The sequence below is a fragment of the Lissotriton helveticus genome, chromosome 8, assembly GCF_964261635.1.
Source record: "Lissotriton helveticus chromosome 8, aLisHel1.1, whole genome shotgun sequence".
In the NCBI taxonomy this organism is placed as follows: domain Eukaryota; kingdom Metazoa; phylum Chordata; class Amphibia; order Caudata; family Salamandridae; genus Lissotriton; species Lissotriton helveticus.
In genome coordinates this window covers 226,229,312-226,248,088 of record NC_136069.1, presented here as the reverse complement: position 1 = coordinate 226,248,088, position 18,777 = coordinate 226,229,312, and the positions used below count along the sequence as shown (strand labels likewise).

At 44.0% G+C, this 18,777-nt stretch overlaps 1 protein-coding gene across 1 annotated transcript in view; it reads right to left on the bottom strand.

The window, feature by feature from the left end:
• Positions 1-15,576, bottom strand: part of LOC144772550 (pannexin-1-like) — a 165,843-nt gene extending 150,267 nt beyond the window's left edge. Inside the window, exon 1 of the mRNA XM_078656971.1 lies at positions 15,186-15,576. Within this exon, the coding sequence (XP_078513097.1) occupies positions 15,186-15,369 (184 nt within the window). The 5' untranslated portion in view covers positions 15,370-15,576. The remainder of the gene's footprint in view (positions 1-15,185) is intronic.
• Positions 15,577-18,777: the final 3,201 nt, after the last annotated feature.

The following is an 18,777-nucleotide window of genomic DNA, read 5'->3' as shown; positions in this document are numbered from 1 at the left end:
ACAACCCCATACCCCATACATGAAGTTAGCAGTGGTCCTCATTACTGCCGTGCCAATCGGGTCATTGCCCTTGCGTAATGTGTAATTTGGTGACAGTGTATGCCAGATAGGGTCGACCATGAAGAGAAGTCGGCTGCTGTGCTGATTGGGCCTGGACATGAGTGAAGAGGTGTGGAACCCTATATGCCAGAGGGGACTACCGGAGAAAGACTAGGATCTTAGCTTGGTGGATGCCATCGTAGTGAGTAGACTCTGGCGTGGTGAGACGTGTCGGCCAGAACCCCGACTGAGGATTGGAACCAGAAGGTGATGAAATACATCCCCCTAGATTCCCCCCCCAAATAGGGAAGACCAAAGGAAATATACAATTGCATTGGAGGAGCACCGAGGCCCCTGCAGTGCCGCATGAATGATACCCTATGCAGCTGCTGCAGCCGCTGTGGCAACAAAAGACATTCTCTGAGACTCCTTTCAGAAAATCCATACTGGTGCGGGTAAAACAAAGCTAAGGGTCTGTGAGAACTTGTCTGCCAGATAGTGCCAAAGCACTAGAACATTTCTGATTTCCTAACAGAGTTGGAATGGGACTCAAGTACTAGAAGGGCTTAACCTGAATGTCGCCTAAAAGGAACGGGGAATAACCATTATCTTAAGTGAGAGAGGACTGGGACTTGTGAAACTGCCTAGTGAACACTAGAGCGATGACCTCAGGGGGCTGTGTGCAATATTTGTGTATGCTGTATTTTACTTTGCGGTTGTATAGAAATACTCCTTTTGTACTGAAACAAAGTATTTGACTGGACAATCATTTACTGCTGCTGCTGAACCTGTTTTGAGTCGGTGTTCACCCCTACCTCCCCCTGTGTCTACCTCCCCCCAGAGAAGCATTGGACCTCTCGACCCATGCGACCACTGAGAATCAAGTACTGAAGGAGTACTTAGCATAGTTGCCAGGATCCATTGTAGGCCGGGCCCCAGGACCTCAGAGGTACAAGACATCTACCCCCACAGTCGAGTCCAGTAGCTCCTGCTTGCCCCGCTGCCCTCTGAACAGGGTTCTGACACAGTACAAGGAAAACATCAATGTTGTTCTGACTAGATAAAGTTTAGGTATATTTGTACTTGAATAGGTCAATTTTAAAACAATGCAAGTTGCTTGAAAATTAAAAACACAATTACATTAAATAACTATAATGTTAATTAAGCCATGTATTAGTCTCTGCAGCTATCACCACAAAAATAGCTAATATTATTGATGCTGGATATGTCTGCCGGTTTCAAAGGGGCCTGAATTGCTGGCCTTTTAGAGCAAGCTCCTGGTGGACAGTCAGTCTGTGCCAGCATCCACCACTCCTATGGTATTTTATGACAGTTTGTCTATGAGGACATACAGAGAGCAAGCTCCTGGTGGACAGTCAGTCTGTGCCAGCATCCACCACTCCTGTGGTATTTTATGACAGTTCTTAACAAGCATTTGCAATGCAATAGGTCTCGCAGTAACAAGAGTTTCAGCTATTGGCATTGTAAATAACAATGCCTTTTATTTATGTTATTAAAACAAAAACAAAAATAAAAATAAAAGGCATTATTATTTGCAATGTCAATAGCTCAAACTCACGTAAATGCGAGACCTATTGTATGGCTGGCAGAGTTAACCCTATGTTGGCCAGGCTGTCAGAGCCGGGAGGGGCCGAGCCCACTGGTTGGAGGCAGACGCGCAGGGAGGGCGAGATGTGTGTAGAGCTCTGACCCCTCCTCTCCTCCCAGTTGCATTCCCTCCAGACCTGGGCGAGCTGCAGCTGTTCGAGGTGGGAGAAGCCAACAGCAGCAGCCACAATAAAACGCGTGCCTCTAACTGTCGACTGTAGGAGAACACAGCGCTGTTACATGAGAACCGAGAAAGAATGTGTGCATACTGTTTCCGGTGGCCTCGAGAAAATCCGTACTGCTGCCAGGCTCGAGCATTCAAATGTTCTAATTTATGCTGTTTGGAGTTAGTCTCAGTTGATCTTGTTTTATTTGTTGTTTTGTATTATATGGCGTATGAGCAAGCGTGCTCGTGAGCACCTCGTAAACAGCGCAGAATGAAAAACAGCGCCAGGACCCTGGAATGCACTGGGAGTGGCATAAACACCCCCCCCCCACCACCACCACCACCACCACCACCACCACTACAAAAAAAACAGCAAAACTCTGCCTAAAGTACTGTCAGATGCAATTGTGTAAATAACTGGTTTGGGATCAAGCAGCAGATAATGTGTGTTCACTTTTTTTCCCTGGGATTCCGACAGGGGAGGTCGGACCAAGTCACGCGTGGGCCTATCACAGTCTTCATTTGTGCGTGTAATGTTTCTAGGGTTCAAAGTACCCACACCAGCTGACAGAGGTCTGAGCTCAGTCCCTCTACTGAAATACGGGTCACCGTGCAATAGCCCTAAAAAGCACGATTGCTCAGGGCAGAAAAAGAAAACAATTTTGGTGAAACTCACACAAGTTTGTTCTGCCCGAGGATACACAGAGGGGTGTAGGCAGTCTGCTCCTATGAGCGCACACCAAGTGCTGCCTCTCCACCGTCGAGTTTCCTGACTCTAAACGGGCTGCTTGTATCCTTGCAGTTCCTAGCAAAAAATTGTTTTGTACCCTGGCAATGCACTTTGGTTCTAGCCTCACAACCTTGAATCGAACGCACGCAGTTACTGTAACCCAGGACGCGAGGACCACCCAGTATATAGTCTTTGCACCCTGCCTGCTCCTTCAACCCAAGGAAGCTGAGTTGATGCACGTCTGCGCATCCTGCCGGGCACGAGACCAAGCACGTACCCCAGTGCGTGCGCCTTTCTCTATTTGCTGGGCTAGTTCCCCCACAGTTCTGTGCGACAAATGTAACGCTAAAGAAACAGAACACGAACAACGGGAGGGGGGTGGGTACAAAGTAAAGCAGTAACTAAGAAAGTGAAAGCGCGCCATGCCCGCGTTGTGCTCAAACGACGCGAGCCGTACACGTGCACATCGCCTGTCCGGGCACGTGAACATCTCCTGTCCCCCTTCGGAAGCAAAATCCACATCAATTGATGTCACAAGCGAGCAGTGCATGCGCTGCGTCGCTAGGCGAGACCTAAAAATTAACCCCCCCTAAAAAGCAGTATAATGCCCAAGGTGAAATCCAATGCTGTACCTTGCAATACTACCCCAGGGTGACATTTTCCTCTCAATTCTGAACTTTAGGTGTGGAATGAGAGATACCCTTTAGTATCACAGTTTACGCCCTAGATTTTCAACTCTTTTTTGCCCACGAATATTGTGCAATTTATCAAGGGGCGAAATCTGCGCAAGAAAAAAAATCATAGATGTGTGGGATTACTGCAAAAACTTTATAGAGGGATTAGGAAGAAACGCTATTTGTTCTTCCTAAAGGTCTCGCGAAACAAAAGTGTCACCATGGGACATTTTCTACGGTGTCAGATCTAATTTTCCAAGTGACTACCTGACACAGTACCCCAAATAACTGTTCCGGGCAATACACGGTGCTTTCATGTCTCAAACTGGCAAAACAGCGTCAAGAAACGCTAAATATAAAAAGTCTGATCCACCTCAAACTTTTGAATAGCTTTGTGCGCGTTAAAAGCTGGAGTTTGGTATTAACGTCTAAACGTTGATGCTCTGACGAGACGTGCGTTTTGCAAACATTCTATGCGCTTTGCCTTTACGTCCCGGATGTCAACACACAATCTGTGTGTTTACCAGGTGCAACTGACTGCTGAAGGGCAAGAGGGCACGCGGTGATCCATCCTTCAAATGTAGCAGTAGAGAAGCAGCCGCCAGCATTAATATGCACACTCTTGGGAACAACAAACACCGCTCAACGCCTGAGGTACCAACAATAGGACTGAATATTAAACCAACTTCACTATTTGGTGCAAGGGAGTGGAATTAAAAAAAGTCCACTTGTCAATGGGAACTAAACCTTCAAAAACCGGTCCTATGAAGAAGCCCACTTTTCACTACTGTTTAAATCAATTAGCACGACTAACACATACATTGCCAGGCTTTATATTTTGTTTTATTAGAACTGCCAATTAAAGTGAACGTCTTGCAAAAATTATAATGAAAAACAATGATTTACTGTTTTGTTTTTGTTTTTTACTCAGGAGGAGTTTGATGTGGTGCACTTCAGGAGAGCCTGTTTCAGTCTGTCTTTTTAAACCGCCGCTTTATAATCCAATGGGGTCTACCGATAGAGAGCTCATAAGAGAGCAGGTAAGGTATCGGTTTCACTAGGAAGAAGAACGGTGAACTACGGATTACACATTCACAAGTGTAGTAGGTGCGTTCACCCACTCAGGACAAAGATTACAATTTGTGAACACCACGTTACATTCAAATCTCTGCAGTGGGTTCGTTAGCCCACCGAATGTCCCCACGAGAATAAGAAAGTTTAACAACAATAGCGCGCACTCTTCACTTAAGTAGGTACATCTGCTTCCGGTTGTATTCTTGGATGTAAGTGATGTGTAGACTACTTTTCAGTATTTCGATGGTGCTCAAATTCACAGGTCAAATGTTTCAAAGTACAAGTTTCAATAGGAGAGGAGCTGCCCTGTTATGCCGTTTTCCTATGTCGTCACCGCGGCTGACAATAAAACACGGACAACCAGTGCATCAGTCTGGATAGCCTTTGCAATCCAAGCAGAAAGGGAATATGGGGGAAAGAATACCAACTTAGAAATAACTTCATGTTTTGTTACATGCCCATTACTTTGAAGTGATCAGAGTTGTTTATCCGCAAATAGTGTTTGGTAGCACGGTAAGCAACAACAATTGTGCAGTTGGCTAGAAGACATGTAATATAGACAGGCCATTGGCTTCAACACTAGCGTTGACGTTGTAACTGGAGATAAAAGCTCGCGAGAGTAGCAGTGCAGTACAAGAAGAGATCATTGCCTGTCTCCAGTGCATAAAGTAAAGCGCAAAAGCAGTAGTGTCACAGCCAGCATTACTGTGCAGTACAGAAGCAGATATGTCAGCGCCTGCATACTGTGCAGCACAGCAGCAGTTAGTCTGCACCTGCATACTGTGCTGCACAGAAGCAGATATGTCAGCGCCTGCATACTGTGCAGCACAGGAGCAGTTAGTCTGCACCTGCATACTGTGCTGCAGGGAAGCAGATATGTCAGTGCCCGCATAATGTGCAGCACAGAAGCAGATGTCAGTGCTTACATACTGTGCAGCACAGGAGCAGATATGTCAGCGCCTGAATACTGTGCCGCACAGAAGTTGATATCGCAGCGCCCATATACTGCGCAGCACAGAACACCTGACCCTCAACACCTGGCTCTTCGACAGACCGGAGCTGCTCCCCCCTCCCCTCCCTAGCGCCTTGCGACCCTCACTGAGTAGCACGCTTTAAAGAATCCCTGATTGATTTAATTTTTTTTAGGCCTTAACATTGCCTTATAGGTCGCTACTGGGGGCTAAACTGGTTGTTAAAGGCCCTGAACTGAGTTATACGTTATACGCCCAGCTATACACAAGGGCCTATAACATATTACACATGACGAATGGAGTTCTGAATGCAAAGAAAAAAAATAGTTCACGAAATGTGAGCAGTGGAAGGATACAAGTAAGCCACTCAAAGAAATCGTAAAGAGGAAATATTCCATGGGAGTAAAGCACAACAAGTATTGGCAAAGCCTGCACCAGAGGCACATTATGAATGTATGCTTCCTTATGTGTGACCTTGTCAGCCTGTGGTAGGTTTACTGTATTACACTGTGCAGCCGGTGAATTACTGTATATTTTGCGATGGCATTAAGATTTGACCCACTATTTGTAGTCTGAGAATAGCGTGCAAGAGCCTGCGCACGAGAGCTGCGTGCCACCACGGTTAGCTGCCAGCGTGTTGATGTGCCAAGCTTATATTATGAAAGTATGCTCAAATTTACACCTTTCAAAAAATGAAGCAACCTGCTGCTTGATATATGCACACTAGTGCTGCATGTTACCTTTTTAAACTTTACATAACACGACTTAAATTGAAGTGAAACTAGTAATGTGCAGCTAAATGAAAAACTTTAATAATTCAGAACTGTCTGTACATTTCACCTTCATTTGAACTATTGTACACATCTGTAATTACTGTGACGCTTGTAGTCACATGGTACATTTATCCTTTTAGATATGGATTCACACTTTTATTCTGGCGGGAGGAGCAAGCAACACAACTGGAGTGGACGACGGGACAAGCTTTACAACATGAAAGGGGACAGGGCAAGAAACAACAAACGAAACCACAACGAAGGGGCAAGCAAAAATGACAAGGCAAGAAACAATTACAGGGCAAAAGCAAAAAAAAAAAAAAAAAAAAAAAGGTACCAAAAAAGCGCAAAGAAATGATTGCCTGTTGTGGGTGCCTAGCTCGGTCTATAAGTTCATCAAATGAAAAGCCAGGTCTGCCTGTCTTGTGTGCCTAGCTCGGTCTATAAGTTCATCAAATGAAAAGCCAGGTCTGCATCTTCTTGCATTATTCAAGAAGAGGGGAGGGGGCTGTCCGATGTGGAGTGGGAGGCCGTTCCACGCTTTATAAGCAATGTTAGAGAACGCCCGTCCTCCTGATTTATGTAGTGGGCCGCCAGTGTGGTGTTAGCCAAGGACAGGCTGGTGTTCATTCAACAGCAAGGGCCCGCGGCCCTCTGCCGCTCTCTCGACCTGGTCTGGTTTAACAGCTGCTATTTGACTCAGAGTCAGGATGACCTCTCTGCCATGAAGCAGTCCCAAACCTCGGATTGATGGCTCAACTTGCCAGAACACAGTACTTTGCCACAACTGCCATATCTAGGTCGACTCGGCCACTATGGAGAGTGTTACATTCTATGGAGTTAATCCTGAATGTATGGTTTTCATCACCATTACGTATTGGACCGCTTCACTGTGAAGAGATTACAGACGAACTGGGTAGGTCGTGGCAGCGGCCACCTATCTAAAGTGGTACGGCGTTGTGGTCTCTTCCAGCCGGTCACCTTGCTGCTCCTCTCATCAGGCCAGAAGGGGATGGGCCCTCAAGGTGCAGGCTCCCCATCCAATCCAGACGCTGCTCAGGCTACGAGAGCAGTGCCAGGACTGGTCTGAGGGCCCTTGTTTGCTGCTCAGACAGTGCATTGGAACTTGTGGCATTTCTCCAACCCGGCTGTGCAACACAGCAGGGTTGGAGAAACATAAGTTTGCATGTCTGTTTGCCCGGCAAAAGACTGCCGGCTAATGGACCTGCACTTATAATTATGCACTACTCCTCTACCCTGCCATTCCCGGCCCGCTCTGGACAATTCTCATTGCGCTGCTAAGACATCATACATAGAATGATAACATTGTGTTATTATCAATTTATCTATCATCTGCTGGCGCTGGGCTGTTGGGTGACGATCCTCTGCCATTAAGGAGGAGCCGCCCCTGTGTGTACGGGGCTGGTGTAGTGGTGGCTCCAAGTACCTGGGCCGTGCTACCCTTGGGAGAATTTTCTAGAGCATGCCTAGGCATTTGTAAAAGGAACAAATTCCCGGAAACCGATCCCAGGATGCTGGTTTCCGGTCCACAGAAGACCTGGCTTGGCAGTTTAGGCTGGAGTGTTCCCATGAGGCACATGGTCAAGACTGATTTGCATATGGCTGGCTCCAAACTGGGGTGGCGTAGTGGGCAAAAGAAAGATGGATTAAACCCAGATTGTTGTGACTGGGGGTGAATGCTTGCATTGTTCAGCATTCCGTCGATCATTTGTTTTTCTTCATTATCACATTCGTAAGAGCTTTCAAATATGTCTATTAGAGATGTGAACTATACAAAAACCATTTGTTTAATAGACTATAATGTTGCTCCCTGTGCAATAAAAATCTACACCGCAACATGACAGCCGACTTGCCTCTTAGTTCACTAATTAAATTGTCCTGCTCTGAACAGGCTTTACCCTTAGCAAGTTCACACAAATGTCGGCAGCAAGTGCTTACTTTTTTGATCATGGGTTTGGTCATAAATCTCTGCTTTTCTTTGCATGATTAGGGAGCGTGGTGTGTATGTATGCAAGCAGACAACCCAAAATGTTTTGTAAGGTAGGGCAATCATTTTGAATTCTGCCACTGCACGAGAAGGATTAGTTTGCAGGTTTGAGGAATGCAGAGCCGAATGGTCCCATATCATGTGTGACACCTCAATTCCTGGATTTTTCCAGAAAATTACTTGCTGCGTTTTGGGACTTGTATCTCCCACTTTAGCACACTATACAGCAAGCCTGGCCATGAGGGGTAAATAAGGTACTGACAACGGAGAGGGGTACGGTGCTACTTATAAATGCAGTGATGGCTGACCAAGATGGGGCAGATCCCGCTTCGCAGTCAGGCTGATCCTCTTCCCCCATACCAGCCCAATCAGTGTTACCGAACAAAGCGATGTGCAGCAACTCAAGAATACTTTTTTTTTTACCTTGATGCACAGGCCAGTGTAATACATCTAATTTCGTGGAGGGTGGTATGGGACATTTAAGAAAAGACAAGACCCACATTAGGCGACCAACAAACACTTTCCTATCAGAAAGCATGGGGATCTCCTCAAAACACATAATACTTAAACTGACCGGATGATGGAAGGATGTCTTTTCTATCAATTTTAAAGAAACCAGAAAAAATTCGACAGAAAACGCAATGCCAGAATGACTTTTTCAAAGGAGACATTCTATGTGAGCACTTAACCCACAGCTAGTCTTCTACTGAGACTGTATTTAAAACTGGTGAGTTTTTGCAGGTGGAAGCTGCTTTTACCTACCTGAACTCCTTTAAGGCTTGACGCGTGAGCCTCATTATGAAGTCCTCAGACTAAGCCCTAGAGAGGTACTAAGAAATATGCAGCGATAGCCCCGGAAGGGTGAAATTAACAAATTACAAATGGGACACTGGGGTTTTTCCTTCATTTCAGTCAGAGAAAGGTGGAATCTGTATGTGAAATACGGCAGATTGGCAGATTTATCGCAGATCTTTTAATCTGGATTTAGCTGGTGGTTTTTCGCTTACTGGCCAAATTGGGGTTACCAGTTATCTCGTAAAATGGCTCATCTATCTAAAAGCTGCTTTAGGAAACTGCCTTTACTCTACGATTTCTGATTTCCACTTTTTGCTGCCATTAATGGTATGGGTGCTGAGATAATTGAGGCTCTTGACTCACTCACTGTGCTGCTCCTGTGATGGCCCAAAGCTTTTCAACGAAGTGCTTTCTGATAACAATGAAGATTATATTTTCGAGGAGTCACTTGTCTACCCTACAAGTTTTTGTGCATAAATATGCATGCTTCAGAACACAGAATACTTGCTGGATAAAGAAGCGATCTCCCACTTTTCATCTGATGTGCGTTTCATTTCCATTGTTACAGCTATTGGCATTTGCTATGATGGGGGCAGTTATTTGTATTTATAAAAAGCTAAGATACTGGTTTATAATAAAAAAAAAAAAAAAAAAAAAGATCCAGAAAAAAGGAAAGCTAGATTATCATGAGAAATTGGTATTTGCAGTCTTAGTTCAAGTGTACAGAGCGTTTAGTGTAGTCTGGATTTCACCTACTTGTTCAGTTTGATATTGACAAATATAGATCAGTATGCCAATGCCTCGCAACGCTCATCATGCGGTTTTGCATAAGCAAAAAAGGTTTTAATCACACAAATTTAATGAACGATCTAATTTAACAAGCAGGAACCCCGAATGTCACAGCTCTCATTTGTAGGAAGGTTGAAAAGACATTCACTACCACATGGTGCAGTTGTATACTGCCACAAGAGAAGAGACTAGGGCCGACTACCCTCTTACTCACTTGAACAAAACGTTTGAAAATTGCTTTAAATCGTCCTGCTGTGGTTCTATACCTGCCGATAATTAGAGCACTTAAAAATAGGTGAACGGCAAACATTCAAAACTTTTTAAATTCTTGTTTTGCTGTTACAGCAAGGCTTATTTACAAAAATATTATGCTTTTTGGTAGGATTTACTATATCGATTTAAAAATTTCCAAGCAACTTGTTTCTAAGAGAGCCCAAAGAACAACTCTTGGGCTTTAAAGCGAAAACCTCTGTACTCTGGATCTTTCTGTGAATGCGACTAAACGCTCACTAGACTCAATTGGGAATTGCAATCCAAGGACTGAAGAACTGGGCTTCCAGTGACACAGGATCATATCTCAACTTTATGCCACGTACATTTTTTTATTGATTAAATGTATTTTTCATTTATTTTGTTTAAAAAAGAAGCCATGTATACAATGAATACACGAAGCAGTATTTAGAAATGTATATAAAAATTAAACACTATATATACTATTCGCCTACAAATGAATCACAAAGAGAACATAGAAGGAATGAGAAGGAAGTAGTAGTGCTCTTGGTAAGGGTGTTATAAGGAGTCATCTGATGTAAGCAAAATTTTTAATTTCTGGTTTCAGTTCCTATTCAGACTCTGTACGGATGCAGTTATCGTAAATGTTAAAAAGCAAATTATGGCATCAACAAATGAACTCAAAAACCCCTCTTTTTTTTTTTTTTTTAAACCACGTCAGACATCTTAGAGACTTTAGTTGACGTGACCCCAAAGTAATCTCACCCAAGAGGCTACCTTGTCTGTAAAGCACCAATTCTATTTTCTATCCTAGGACAGCCCTAATCCACTTCAAATAAAAACTGTCATTTTGATATAGTCCCAACACTATACACCTTTTCATGTATCAGCTCTCTTCATAAAATCCACTGCCATAAATTGAGCTTTCGAAATATTTTCCTGAAGGACCCACAACTTTCATTCATAGAATATCCCTGAAAAGAAATCCACCAACAATGAATTCACTCAAATGTCCAATTTATCTACAAGATTCAAAGTTCATTCAAGCTTTACAATGAAGCCCCTGCACCACTGAAACCAGAAAAAGCCAACAAAACCTCAAAACAAGTCGGCTGGTACACCCCAGAGCTTAGAACCACCAAGCGCAGTTGCTACCAACTCAAAGAAACAATGGTGTGTCACTAAGGACCCCTCCGGCAGACCCGTTTACAAAGCAGCCCTCAGCAACTACCACCTGCGTATCTAGAAAGCCAAGAGAGAGCAGCCATCACTGCCCGCACCTACACCATGGCTAACCACTTGAAGGAAATCTTCAAGTTAGTCAACGAATTCTCCAACTAGAGAGCCACAGAGAACAACATCCACCCCTCCTAAGGCCTCTGCGACAACCTCTCAGACCACTTCCACAGCAAGATTGCCACCAACTACAACAACTTTGACCCCTGACCCACCACTCTCAGCCTCAACAACCTCATCCAATCAGCGAACACCAGCCGAATGATCAGCAGCTGGTCTCTGCTCACCACTCAAACCACCACAGCCATCATGTTGTCCATTCACTTTGATCTCCACTGACCCATGCCCCCATCTCTTCAACCTCTGAACCAATAGAATCAGCACGGAACTCACCAGCATCCTAAACACCTCCATCCCCACAGCAACCTTCCCAGACAGATGAAAACATGCAGAGGTCAGACCCCTCCTAAAAAAAAACTCTGAAGACCCCAGGGACCTAAAAAATTACAGACTGATCTCCCTGCTACGCTACCCAGCCAAAGTACTTGAGAAAGCCATCAACCAGCAGCTCACCAAATACCTGGAACTAATCCACCTACTCGACGCCAGTTGCCTCATAGAACATCTAGAGCGATGAGGCAACACAATATGTGCCCGACTACATTTCTATGCAAGAACCACCCAACACTGGTTTTCGTGCTTTACTTTGCGGCAGTTGCTATGCCATGCACCGAAGATCCCTGTGTGCACTGCTGCTCTGAATACTGAAACCAAAGAAGGGGATAAAAGTTTGTCAATGCACACGTTGCTGAGGTCTACTGGGTTGGAAAGTTTTGTGTAGGCCAACATGTAAGCAAGCCTCTCCGTTTCCAGCTACCAGGTTACACACTGCAGGCGGTTGGTGGCATATGCTTGTGGCTTCCAAACTAATGATTATTTGACGAAATGGTGAGAAGGAAGCGCAATGACATGAGAGTAATGATATGGCTCAGTCTCTGGGTGGCTGCATGTCTGGCTTTTTGGCACAGTTTACCGACTATGCTTTGTGGTCATTTCACCATGTGAATGATCTTATTAGCAGCTCTTTTATGTAACAAACTGCATAATCCACAGAAATATACAATAAAATCTTAATTTATTAATGACTTAAAAATATATACAACTGATAAACATTTACATTGTTAAGTAAATAAAGCAATGCCACTGCATCAGACCAGGTCACAATTCCTTGCTTAGTCAGCATCTGTGTGATATATTGGGATTGCCCATTGTGTAATCTGGGCAAGTAAACAATACATGAGCCAAATCCTGACACGGACAAGAACAGAAATAGCATCTCCTAGATAAATTTGAAGAGAGGTGAAGTTCGCTCACGTTAATACAGAAAACATGAATGTGTAAACCAGCTGTAAGATAGAAATGCATACCATGAGTAGGCAAACATAATAGCAAAGTAGACCAAGTGGTTTGACCTTTAAACAATTGCTAAAATCATGAGGTCGACTTTTATTCTTTTCCAGCCTTTTAAGACATTTCTTAAAAATAGATTTAGATATTGCAAAATCAATTGTCAATCAAAAGATGTTTAGCAGAATTTTTGCAGCACAATAAAAAATGATTTTGTGCTGAGATTAAGAAGTTTACCATAACCAAGACTCTTAACAAAATTGATTTCTTGCTTTCCAGATTAACCACATTTGTAGCAATTGATCATATACCTGGAACGTTAAACCAACCTTGTCTAACTCATATCATTCAGAAGCAAAAAGTTATATCTTTGGGATCTTTGATGTATACAACTTTAAAAGTGCATCTATTACTTGCCTGTCTGCCAAATGAGAACAAGAGTCACAAGTCATTACCACCATGTGTGGCTTTAGAAGCCTGAATTTTTATCGGAGAGCTTATTCCGAATAAAAAATCTAACGTTAAAAAAAGCCATTTAAAGTTACCACTTTTAATGGCTGAGAGTTAATGATTCATACTTGTCAATAAACCCAAAATTATTACCTTAGTTGTGTTGGCACGGATTATTAAACTCTGATTTTTCAAATACTCAGAAAAAAGGGTTTAACTTATTTTGGAGTCAAACCGGTGTTAATTCAAACAAAACTATATTGTCGGATTGCATTAAACAATTCAAAGATGAATCTTTCCACTCAAGGAGGAAGGAGAAAAATCTGATTTCTAGGTTGCGGGAGATCGGCAAAATATAATGAAAACAAAAAGGAGGAGCTAATAGGCATCCCCGTTTCAATTTGGTCTCCACAAAGTTTCACTTGAGGTACCCTATGTAGGGACTTCTGTAGACAGAGGTATAAGAGTTCATAGTAGAACTAGAAATAATGGACGTTCATCAGAACTTCAGATCAGATGTTGCAGACCTTAATATGGGCTTTGTCACCCAGAAGACATGGAGATTGGGCACATATTTATAGGGCGTGTGTTATTAGTTGTTATTGTAATTGAATATGCTTATAGCAGATATGAGAGTTCCGATTGTGAGTTACTGTGTTTTGGGTGGTGGGTTGTTTCCCGGTGTAAAAAAAGAATTAGAGAAACATGGGTTGCCTTTGGCTGAATTGAGTCCTTAATCATGGGCTCGTAATCTCCCACTTTAACACACTATGCATGCTCTTGATTTTGCATGCTACCGTTTGTAGAAGAGGTTGAAAGACGCCTTTTTGCAGTGTCCGTGATAATCTGTGGTGTGCGTTATTGATGGGTTGAGGTTATTTTACGTTCTGTTACATTGTAAGAAGTAGGAAGTATGTGACAACTTATCTTGGTATATCTTTGTCCTGGGTTGATGGGTTTTAACTTCAAAACTACCTGGTTATTTTATATTATATAGGAAATAATTTTTCACCCTGGTCTGTGATGTTATCGATTCTCTTGTGTCATTCTGTTGCTGTGTTGCGTTGAACAGAGAGACGTTTTGCTTCAGCCACTGTACAACATACTTCAACCATTACGTTTTACTTTCTGTGTTTTAGGATGTATTCGTTTAGAAATCGTGGACTGGTTATTCTGGGCTTCACAATGCCGTTGAACAAATAACCCTTCAGTGTTCCTCCCCGTTATTTCAAAAACTCCCCTACACGTGTTGGCTCTTAGAAAAAGTTCCATGCGGAAAACCCCGCGCCCAGTAGTAAAGTGAAACTCCAAGAAACAGGGGGGGTGTCAATGCTGGTCTTGACTAACTGTTACCCTGGTATTAAACATACCACTTAAGATGTATGCTCTGGGAACACACACTAAAGAATGTTTGCTAGAAGGAAAACAACTGACATTAAGAAATCACACAGACATCCGATCCGCTGCATGATTAAATCAGTGTATCCGCCATTCCCAATTACGATAAGCGCCGCATGTCGTGATAGCGTAGCGTGGAGATGAGCGAATGCCTGGGGTGGCATCTCTCAGATGGTGTCACTCTTGGGATGTTTTGGTCTCTGCGGGGATGACCGAGCAGTGACTGACAGTGGACGGTAACAATATGATCTGTACAGTAACTTAACCTGCTACGGGATAGCCCGAGCTGCACACGGGTGAGGGAGGGGGGGGGGGGGGTATTTGCTTTACTCTACTCTAAGGTGCCATTCATTCTGCAAGCGGTGCTTGTGTTGGGGTCAGGAATGTAGTTTGTACAGATGACATTGCAAGTGGAGCCGGGCAGCCGGCTGCACTGAGTAGAAGAGGCACTATAATCGCCTCAGGACAAAAGATGCGTGTGTGTACATGCCGAAACTTCGGAAGGGGACTCCTGTGATGTTATTTTCGCATTCTTCTCTTAAAACGTATTTCATTCAAATGCAGAAATGAAATCCTCTCCTGCTTTTTCTAAATCTCGGAGGGTCCCAACTGTTGACATGTATGGTGCGCAATTGTTTACCATAAGGGAGAGCCGGGGGGTGGGGGGGGGGGGGGGGGTTGATAGACCAGAAGGGTTGTGTGTGCTGAGTCAGGGGTGCTGGGTCAGGGAGGTGGGTCCTGGACAGCGCCCTCCAAGGCTTCGCTCCTGTGTGTCTGTTGCTGCAGGGTGAGTTGGGGGTTTCTAGACGCCCCGGCTGAGTGCACCTGCCTCTTACCCATGCTGATTTCCTGCGCGAAGGCCAGCGAGATGAGCAGGATGGGGAGCCCGACGGCCAGGCAGCTGATGATCTTGTCCAGGGCCAGCTCCTGCCGCAGCCCCTTGTACTTGTTCTCGGACGCGGACTCCTTCAGCATGAAGTCCGAGAAGACATACTGGCTGGCAATGGTTGCGATGGCCATGGCTGCGCCTGCCTGTGCCGGGGCGGAAGGGCGGGCTGGTTCAGGTTGTCGCTGCCGGGGCACTGACAGGGCATGTGTCTGTCACACACACGCTCCGCGGCTCTATAAGAGCTCGCCGCTCTCCGCCCCCCAGCTTTCACTTTCACCTCGGCCTGGCACGCATGGCCGCTTCCCTGTCCCTCCCTTCTCCCGGTCTCGAGCCTGGACGGCGTTGCCAAGCTCGTTAGCCAAGAAACAAAGCGTGTTAATAATACCGAAGCTCCGACAAAACACGCCCCAAACAAGCCGCGCCCACCCGTCGAGGTAGATGTCAGAGACAAGAAAATATTACCTCTACAGCACTACTTAACCGTATTCCAAACAAAAGCGAATTGGAAAGTTTGCACAATTTCCATTCTCTTTTAACCCTAGCACGTTCATATCAGACTTTCATTTTTTTCTGAAGAGACTGGTTTATATTTCAAACATTACGAATTTGAAGATGACTCTTTGAGTATATCCATTTGTATCTCTTTCTTGAGTGTCTTTACTACTTGTACATTTGCAATTTTTCTTTCTGTTTGTATCTCTTCCGTGTGTGACTTTACATCTTGTACATTTGCAATTTTTTCTGTTTGTATCTTTTATGTACCGCATGTAATCCTAAATCCTTATGTTTTGCAACTGGTTCTTATGTAAAGCGCTCCGACACCTTCGGGTAAAGTTCGCGCTATATAAAATCGCATTATATAAAATAAAATAAATAAAAATAAATTAATTAATACATGTCTTATAAGTCAAAGTCAAGTCAAAGTTTCTTTATTCGGTTAAAAATTGTAAAACCATCAAAGCACAGTACAGTATTTCATTCAACAGTTTTCACATTTTAGATGATTATATACAGACAACAGGTACCTCTGAATACATTACAAAATTACAAATTTGGCTGAAATAAATACAATTAAAAACACTTAGTCACCCGCAGAAACTTACTCAAAAAGCACCCAGACACAGGGGGGCTATAGCAAAATTAAGGTAACAATGTTTTGTTTCGGCTCCTGATCGCCCCAATAATGTAACTTGCCACCCCAAAACAGACCACCGGAGATCCAAGCATTTGTAAAAAGGTCAGAGCCGGTCTGACTTGTTCAAAATTTTGGCCCGAAACAATGGGACAATACATTTTCTACGATGGGGTACATAAAACTTGCAAAAAAAGATCATATGAAGGGTATTCTGATCAGAACAATTGTCACATGGGCAATGCCCCAATGTCCCAACTTTCACAAAACCTTTTGGGTACGATAACAACCATGGGAGCATATTGTACTTAAATCTTATCAGCACGTAGCGATGGAACGGCTTGTTTATATAAGTTAAGTACGGCTGGATGTCTTTACATATACTCAACATTATAAAACTCCTCACCGATGGTTTCACCAGTTCCTCTTCTTCTCTCTGTGACTGTATCCTGTTCAGAAACAGGGCCTTTACAGCTTTAATGGCAGTTTTGCTTAAAGCCATAGGATTCGTAAACAGCTCAGGACAACCCATTAAATCAGTTTGAGTTTTAATATAACTGATCCAAGGGATGTCCAGGGCCCTGTCTAGAGACAGACAGTCTTGGATAATTAACTGGTTTAAATTCGGAGCTTGCTGCGCCCATACTCTGAGCCACCCCAACAACGAGGCTACAGCAATCTGATCTGAAATATAACCCACCCCTAGATCTTCATGAACATTAAAAGCAGCTACAGTTTGAGGGAGCGACAACAATTTTCTTAAAAAGAAATTTTCTGTGGTTTGGATCTCAGACATGTTCAAATAACCCCAGACTTCACTCCCGTAAAGGACCATGGGTACACACTTGGCATCGTAGATTTTCACAAGAGCCGGTAAGGGCCTACAACCCAATCGTTTTGCAAACCCCAACAGGGCACCTGTTGCTCTCGCTAATATATTCTTTTTCAATGCACGTTGCGCGACCCACGACCTTCTATCATCAAAGACAACACCTAAATACGGGAATGTAGGTACTTTAGTGAGAACTTGACCTGACCTTTACAGAAAAAAGATGCCTTCTTTGCCCGCCCTCCACCAATTGACATAGCGTGTGATTTTTTAAAATTTGTTGTTAAGTCTAGAGAGTCCATAAAATTGATAAAACAATCTAAAAGAGATTGCAAGCCTCTTGCCGTTCTTGCTAGCAAAACAGCATCATCCGCATAAAGTAACGCTGGAATTTTTTTTTTTTAACCAACTCTCGGAATATCTTTATTTACTAGGGTTAAAGCATCACCCAAATTGTTTATATAAAGCGTGAACAACAGGGGCACCAGAATGCAGCCCTGCCGTACCCCCGCTTTACAGGCCATGCATCGGTCAGACTTCCAATCTCGTTGTAGCGGACTGCTGCACTGGTATTCTCGTGGATTTCTGCTAGGAAGGATATTAATACAGGGTCCAGCCCCATGTCACACAAGGAAGTCCATAATTTTTTTCGATTTACAAGATCGAAAGCAGTCGACAAATCCATAAATGCTAGGTGTATGTCCCCCTGCTTTGCGACTGTATATTTCCCTATGACAAGATGTACATTTAGACATTGGCTAGCAGTACCTCTTCCTTTTCTAAACCCATACTGCAGGTCCGAGACAACATTATTCTCTTCCAACCAGTCTGACAATCGATTAAAAACAGCTTTTCCCATAATTTTCGCAGCCGAGTCTAAGAGTGAGATCGGCTGATAACATGCCGGATCTTCCCTTGAGCCCTTCTTAAAAATTGGGACAATAACTGCACTACCCCAGGACGCTGGTAGGCCAGCATTAACAGCTGCATTAAAAACAGAGGTTAAAATCTTTGCCCAGTAATTCGGGTCCGCCTTGTACAGGTCCGCAGGGACCCCATCCGGGCCTGGAGCTTTCCCATTTGCAGTGGACTCAATTGCCTCTAATATTTCCTCCTCAGTGAAAATGATTTTCCCAGCTTGTATATTCACCCCACTAGATGTAACAGGAGATGTGGTTATCTCAGCATAAAGACCACTAAAATGCTTCACCCATTTTTCTGGGGCAATGAGGCAGTCCCTGTTTGTATTATCTGTCTCATTAAACAATGACTGTTTATCACTTTCCAAAATTGAGTGCTACTTTTCAGAACACTAGATTTGGTTAGTTCTTCCCATGCAGTCCTTGTACTTGTTCTCGGACGCGGACTCCTTCAGCATAAAGTCCGAGAAGACATACTGGCTGGCAATGGTTGTGATGGCCATGGCTGCGCCTGCCTGTGTCCGGGGCGGAAGGGCGGGCTGGTTCAGGTTGTCGCTGCCGGGGCACTGACAGGGCATGTGTCTGTCACACACACGCTCCGCGGCTCTATAAGAGCTCGCCGCTCTCCGCCCCCCAGCTTTCACTTTCACCTCGGCCT